General features: G+C 33.8%; 1 protein-coding gene across 4 annotated transcripts; it reads left to right on the forward strand.

Moving 5' to 3' along the window:
• The first annotated feature begins 1,395 nt into the window (after positions 1-1,395).
• On the forward strand, positions 1,396-2,652 carry LOC131079547 (uncharacterized). 4 transcript variants are annotated; one of them, XM_058017526.2, is made up of 5 exons: positions 1,396-1,547; positions 1,724-1,769; positions 1,846-1,930; positions 2,040-2,258; positions 2,376-2,652. In XM_058017526.2, the coding sequence occupies exons 1-5, from the start codon at positions 1,504-1,506 to the stop codon at positions 2,585-2,587; spliced, it is 606 nt and encodes a 201-aa protein (XP_057873509.2). In that variant the 5' UTR covers positions 1,396-1,503; the 3' UTR covers positions 2,588-2,652. The 4 variants fall into 4 exon arrangements, with proteins under 4 accessions (XP_057873509.2, XP_057873511.2, XP_057873510.2 ...); XM_058017528.2 differs by having other exon boundaries at positions 1,397-1,547; positions 1,692-1,769; XM_058017527.2 differs by having other exon boundaries at positions 1,398-1,547; positions 1,657-1,769.
• Positions 2,653-7,725: the final 5,073 nt, after the last annotated feature.

Genomic DNA, 7,725 nt, shown 5'->3' on the forward strand with positions numbered 1-7,725 from the left:
TTTCTACAGACTCTCCATCAACTAAAATATAATTCTGCAAGAAAGGGGCGATAACTTTCCTAGTCCAAAATCAAAGGCATTTTACTGGTACCCATTGCAACACATTAATTTTCAATAGAAACATGATCTTATTTCCCCATTTCTCACTATCTTTGTTGATTAATGCAGAACATGATGGTGGCAGGAACCGACACGGCATATACAAATTCCATTTCCATACCCTACAACAACAAGGAGAGATTGCCATAAAGTCCTCCTCCTCTACTGTTCATTTGCTTTCAATCGACTTTAGTCTATGCCAAATCTAGTCAGGGGATTTAGGATGGGTTTTTATAAAAGTTCAAGTGTTTGAGATTTTTTAGGATTATTTTAAAGTAACTGGCTTTCAATTTAGGTTATAAAATTAAAAAATTATAGGCTGGGGTCTTATGAGGGGAGCTTCATGGCCTATTTTTAAGGAAGGCAAGTTTCATGAAGTCAAAAAAATTTGGTATAGAATTAAGGATAAGGTCGGATGAAAGGGACTTCAAGATCTATTTTCAGAGCAGTAGGTCCCATGAATAAAAAATTATGCTACATAATCTTTTCTTGAAAAATAGCAGCCCCTACATTTTAGGATTGTGGGGCTAGAATTCGTTACTAACTTACTATTTTAAATTCCCACCAGAAAAGAAATAGAAGGAAAATGGTGTTCACTTTTTTTTTTTAGTTGCAGCATTCTTCATACTAAATTTCCGAGCTTAAACTTTTAAGCTGATGTGCACTACAAAATAGTGGGACCACCGGCTTTAAAATATTCCAAATAGTGGGACCATCAACTTTAAAATATTCTAAAAAATCTCAACGACACCCATTGAAATGTTTTAGAAGTCCTTTCATGGGACCTTACCCTAAGAAATATTTTCAACTCCTACTTTTTAGGGCTATTCTAGACAAATGGAAAAGGTGGGCTGTTAGAAATTGCTTCACTACCTAAAAAAAAATTCTACCACTTGTCAATTATCTAATTTTTTTAAATTTTAATCAATTATTTTTTAATATTTATTTATTTAGGTGAATTGAAAATATAAAAAAGTAAAATTAATTGATAAAATTGAAAAAATTTCATATAATTTCATATTATTTTTATCTAATTTTTTTAAAATTTTCATGAAATCGAGAAGATAGGATATTATCAAAAATGTTATTTTGTAGAGAAAATAGCCACATCCAAAATTGTCTATATGTATCTTTGAATATAAAATGAACTTACGAAATTTTAAGTCCTAAACTTATATTAATAAAATAATAATATGACAATAATGACATTGTAAATTAATACCAAGCTTAATAATCTTCACAATTTCCCATACTTTCTCATTCAAAAGATATGCAATAATTAGGATATTGTATGTATGCCTATGTATTTCCCCTGCTGTCTTATTTAAAACATATGCAAAAATGTAACAAGCAGAGTGAAGCCAAAGCCTAGTCTGTGCAAGAACATCTACTCTTTTTCCATTGATGCATTCACTTTCACTTGTCTTTCAGTTCTGGTTCATTGCATTGTATCAGATCTTGCCTACCTCTCTTGAATGCACTCCATAGATTTTCCTCTCAAGAATATATTTTTGTCATTTGCAACTTACAACCTACTCTTATTGTTTGTGTTGACAGCTTCTTTGCATTGATCTTTAAACCCTACTTTTCAGGGCAATTTGAAATAAATATCAAACTTGTACAGGTCAATGAAGGCGCTCCAAGCTGCTCTCTCGTTTCTCACACGTCTGGTAACAACAATACTTGTAAATGATTCTTTCGACGAACAGAATAAATAGTAATCCAATTTTGGAATGTCAATTGCAGCTGCTTATCACCGCCATCTTTGCACGAGACGAGGAATTTCAGGTCGACGATCCACCATTTCAACACGGAAACGATGCAGATGCAGGCATAATTTTCCGCAGACTTAAATTTCTTGCATACAACTGAATTCGTAAATTTGTCGGTGTGTTTTATTTACCGAGAGTTTCTTAGAAATTCCCGGGATGAAAAAACAGGGTTTGTGTGGCTGGGAGCTGTGAGAACAATTTCTGTCCAGGGAGATACATCCTTCTGTGGAAATATATGCAATGTATATCTCAATCGCACAACGGAAGATTTATTTCACACCACGCATCGCATTCGGCCCCAAATTGTATTCACCGGTCTAAAGCCAGGGCAATACACAATTTCTCACATATGCAGACCGACGACTGCTAAGTTACACTGTCTTATAGGTTTTAAATGCTTGTCGCTTGAATGGCTACCGAGGGTTTTATTTCTTTTGACAAATTTATTGAACTGATATTTTGGTGGCATTTTAGTGTTTAATGGAAAGTGAAAATTCTGTGCAGAGCCTGGGATATTGGATTTTGAGGTGGATGATGAAATTTCAGACTCATTATTGGATGGCATTGATCTGGGAACCCTTCATGCCAGAGTGGAGGAGATGGCTTCTCCAGGTAGGTCTGACTGGCCTGCAGTTTCGGCAATAATATTTGTACAAGCCATTGGACTGCTTCTCATTTCTGAGGCGCTGAAGAGGAAGATTGCAGAGTCATTATAAAGAGACTTCCCCACTACCTTTTTGGAATACAAGCAAAATAAATTTAAGTCTCTGGAATTTGTATTCCTGTTTTGCCCCGTTGCAATTTTATCTTTCCAGGGTAGAATTTCGCTGAAAGGAATTTACAATTTCTAGGTAATTCATGCTTCATACAATGTCCTTTTATTGTTTCACATTAATTTTCAATTTATTAGGGTTTGGATCCTTGGAAATTCAGCCCTAATAGGATCATCTTATGGTTTGTATTGCAACAGTAGTCCGCAAATACAACAAAGCCCTTTTCTGAGTGCTTGTTATTTTTCAAATGAAAGACAACTGATTTTGCTGACGTTTCTCAGAATCTTGCTCTGTTTCTCAAAATCTTGCTCTGTTTCTCTGAAGCTAATCTATTAGGCTAGAGATCAATTTTTAATTGAAATCTCTGATTGCTGTCCATTCCTTTTAAGTAGCCAATGGCCCCTGCTTCAAAGATATGTGTCTGTGCTATCATTTTATCCTCGACAAAAGCTATTAGCAGCGTTTTTTTGGAGTCCAGGGATAAACGTTTGTCTAATAAGGCTTTCATGGATAATCTTTTCTTTTTTCAATGAACTTGACTGAGGGAGGGCGTTGACGAATGTTTTCAGAGTCCCTGGAAATTATAGAACTTTTTCTGGAAAAAACTGTGTAATTGATGAAAAAAATTACCCAGTTGTTTCAAGAAACTTGTTACATAATCCTGTGTGAAATGTACAGTATTATACCACTATGTCGTTCTCTCCGAATTTGAATTGATTACAGACTTAAGAGAGCTTTGGCATTCAAAAGATGGACATATTTAAAATGTTGTTCCAGACAGGTCAATTATGAGAAAAATACATTGGAATCAAAACTCTGAATGTAGTCCATACAAGGCACTATATGAAAATCTTCGTTAGATACACAATGCTCGATGTTTACTGTTGATCAAAAGTCTCATGTAACTGTATCATTCCTCCAAGCTGTCTATAAGTCATTGTGGATAGTAGTTATATTTTATTAACTGAATTTATATTCTTGCCTACAGTGATTTTAAATTTATAAACACTTCCTTGCAGCATATTAGCTATACTTTCATCAAAATATTGTTGATTACTTTGATTGATGTCTCATGTTTGTACATCGAATCTTGACGTTTCATGCTTGTGCATCAAATCTTGTTGAAAATTTCGTGATTTCTATTATTACTCTAAAATTGAACTACGCACACAATGTATTTTCATTTTTCATTTTTATAAATCAATACTGACTTACAGGAAGTGCTCCTTCCTCATCTCTAAATTAAATTTGTCATACTAATTCACACTTGTTCTCTCAAGCCTTGAAATCAGATGTTAATGTTTAATATAATTTCTTATTGGAAAAAATCGTCATCTTTATAAACTCTGTGGGCAATTTGTTGGAAAAGTTTGAACTCAGATTTTTCTGAAATACCTTTTCTTGTGTGAAATTATTTTATATAAAAAACGCATGTAGTGTTTAGTATCTGTCATTTGCAATTGTAGTTTGTTTAGTTTTTTGGTTTGGAGTGTCATAGTTGAAAAACTTGGATTCAACAATAATTCAGCTGGCCCATTATTTTTGAAAAATTGGGACATAAGAAAAATTTAAGAAAAAATTCATAAATTTTTTGAACATTAAAAAATACATAAATTTTAGGAAATTCTTGGAATATTGTAGAAAGTGGACATTTATGGGTGGATTTATCTCATTTGTTAGAGCAATTAGTTGGAAAAGATAAGAATGGTTAATTCTTTGTTTTTACGGAGCTACAAACCTTTCTTGCTTTGTATTCTCTGATTAATAAATTTTTAACCCTTTTAAATTTTTTTTTTATATAAATTTATAAAAATATTTGTCAAAAACATATATAGTAGGAATTATGGAACATGTTATTGAACTCCATATACAAATTAAAATTAAAGTTCAATATGCATCATATATCAAAAATGAGTTCAACATGTTCTAAAGGCTCCATCAATGCCAGAAGAAGATTCTTAACCAGATAGGTGTTTTAAGGTAGGTTTTTTTTACTTTTGAGGCCATCTCAGAGCCTTTAGTTGGATTTTTAAAATTTCTCTGCTAAAATAAAACTTTCTTAAAATTCTGCCATGCTTTCATTTTAGTAGTTTTAAACTTTGAAAATATTTTTGAAAGCCTGATGAGGTTTCATAAGGATTAATGTTTACAAGAAACTTTTTTTGTCCAATCCGAGCCCAGAAATTTTTTGAGGGTTTTGGAGTTGGTTTTCCCTTTCTGTGCATACTCAGAGATATAGTTTCATATTGTCTGTCTTTAGGTCCTCTGAACTTTTTTGAAATCTGAAATTTAATGCTATAATTTTCCATATGAATTAATATATAAATCTGACAATGCCTTTATCATCAAAAAAATAAAAATGAGTTCAACTTATATTAACTTCTAATTTCAATATAAATAAAAATTGCAAACAATAAAACTCATGTCTGCTGCTGCTGTCATTGCCATCAAACTGGATGGTGTAACTGCATCATCCTCAACAGAAGCCTCAACCATAAGATCATGTTATATCTTGCCTTTTGTCCTATCAAATGCTGATAAGAGCTGATTTGTTGTTCTTCAATGCCGGCCAACTGAAACTCCCCAGCTCCAAAACTATTACTTAAAAAAGGGTCTATAAAACAATGCAAATGACTTTTCTTTTTGTGCAAAATCGCAATACAAGCAAGCTTTTCGATGAAGTTGCGAGTACTTGGTGAGTGGATGATTTTTTGACAAAAACTTGCCAATTACTTGATATTGAGTTCTTAAGCGAGTTACGTAGTTTGACTTGCAAGTTTTACCAGTAATTGGCATGTTTTTGAACTATGGTTTGTATAAATAGTATAACAAAATATTTTTTATTTAGAAAAATTAAAGAATTCCATATTGATAGTCTACCAATTGAAATATAAAGATCTATAATACAATGATGATTTTACAATAAAAGAGTCATTAGTGGGTATTCACATTAGTCAAAATGATAGCAAACACAAAAATACAAGTTTTACATATCAGGCCAAAACGAGGATATAGAATTACACAATAGAAGAGTAAAAATAAGGACACATTATTGCATCAAGAGGAGAATCATCTTTTGATGAGAGAGAAACCCATGTAGGAAGCTCTTTTGAGAAAGGATTTGAGGCCTCCCACCCATCTTGTGAAGTGAATTCAACAAGGGTTAAAGTAACCAAAATGCCTCTCATGCAAATGAAGGTGCCCAGTAAAACCAACAGACGAAGCTAGATCAGTAGTGAAATTTTTCCCATGAGCACTTATTTGAGTCCAATCGAGCCTTGTTATGCCACCATCGAGGCCTCACCGATGGAAGCTAATTAGAGGAACTTTAAGTGGCATATAATTCTGTACAAGACACATTGCCTTAATTGTTGAGCAAATCTTAGGGGTGACAAAACTCCAATACAACATCTTGTGCTTGTGCATAGATTTGAAAATTAATTGAAGCAAGGCCATGTACATTTTAATTAAGAAAAAATCTTGAAGATGAGCTTCTTGTGATAAATTGCATTGCTATAAAAGACTTGTAGCTTTGAAACTTTTCCACAATGTATATTGGTCACCAAGAAAAGCTCCTAATGAGAGCAACCTACCATGTGATAGATTCTAGATTCCATAGAGGAAAAGTTGAGAGACTTGAAGGTTTCATGTTGATTGTAGGGTAGACACTTAGGTTAAGTGAAACTCATATGTTGAAGACTTTCCCCTATAAGTAGATCTTGATAAATTAAATAGTGAATGATATGCACTACCTTAAGTTTGACTCTCAACTCCCAAATATGGTAGAGACCAAGAAGTGTAAGCTTAGGAAAAGAAATTTCAAACCCCATCAAGTGTTATGCTTGTCAAATGTTAAGGAAAAAAGGACCTAAAAGCTCGAATACAAGCTTGGGAGAGTAATGTTTAAAAAATGCGACACAATTTCAATGTCAATGTCTCAACCAAGCAAAAGGAAATTGCAACCACCCTAGCTCATGGAGGATAAAATTAATCATGACCTTGTATAATAAATTTTACCCAAAGCAAGGCTCACATTTTTGAGTTGAAGTTGGATGTGTTAAATGGCTCTACTTTTATGTGTTTCGGGAAACCTAGTGTTGGACTCCAGCATCTCTTTTCCATCACTCCCTTTTTCATTAGGTGCATATGGGGTTTTTGTCCCGCCTTTATGTTCTTTGTCAAATATCTTGAGGTTTTAGTAGGTAATGACATTGCCTCTTATTCTTGTTTCACATCTCTAGGTAGGATCTTCAATGGTGACAATAATCATAACTTGTAACAAATCGACTCTCATAATTGTCTTTCTAGAATTGTGGTCTCGCTTGGCATGACTCCTACTGAGGCACTCCTCCATGGTGTTTGTGAGATGAATGCTTTTGGTTTGGCTCAAGTGTCATTCGCTACTATGGCTAGGTCATGGATCACTCTTGTTGAGCCTACGTATTATAGAAAGCCTTTACCATGTTCTCAATCCTCCCCTATCCTCATCCATGGATAAAATATGATTGATGATGTAAAACATTTTTCTACTATTGGCTTAATTTGTAAATTTAATTGAATATGGTTTTTTCTTCCTTACCTACATCAATGGGTGCTAGAATCTTGGAGATATCTCATGGAAGATAAAATCAAGCTCTATCCTTACAGTTTTTCATTGAAAATTTTCAATCTACTTTAGATAAGGAAGTATTCCTTGTTGACAAGTTATGGATGTGGGGTCAACATTCCCTCATTCTCATGCCTTGGTTCTTTTCATCCAAGCCTCTCTTCAAACCCTCAATATCGTGTGGGTCTAGATTAGATTACCTAACCTTTCTCTCCATTTTCAAGCTTTTCCTACCTTGAAGATGTTAACAACATGAATGGACACTTTCTTAGGATTGATGTTGCTCCTTCAAAGTTTGGCCACACTAACTTTACCTGTATCTTGGTGGACAAGTTATTTCCAAGGATCTCCTTGGGAATATTGTCCTTATGGTGGAGGATAGGCCATTGAATCATCCACTTGAATATGATGGCCTTCCCTTCTAGTTTAGAAGATGATTTCCCACTCGTCATCTTGCTTCCAAATGTCCTCACTC

This window comes from Cryptomeria japonica, chromosome 8 (assembly GCF_030272615.1).
Source record: "Cryptomeria japonica chromosome 8, Sugi_1.0, whole genome shotgun sequence".
In the NCBI taxonomy this organism is placed as follows: Eukaryota; Viridiplantae; Streptophyta; class Pinopsida; order Cupressales; family Cupressaceae; genus Cryptomeria; species Cryptomeria japonica.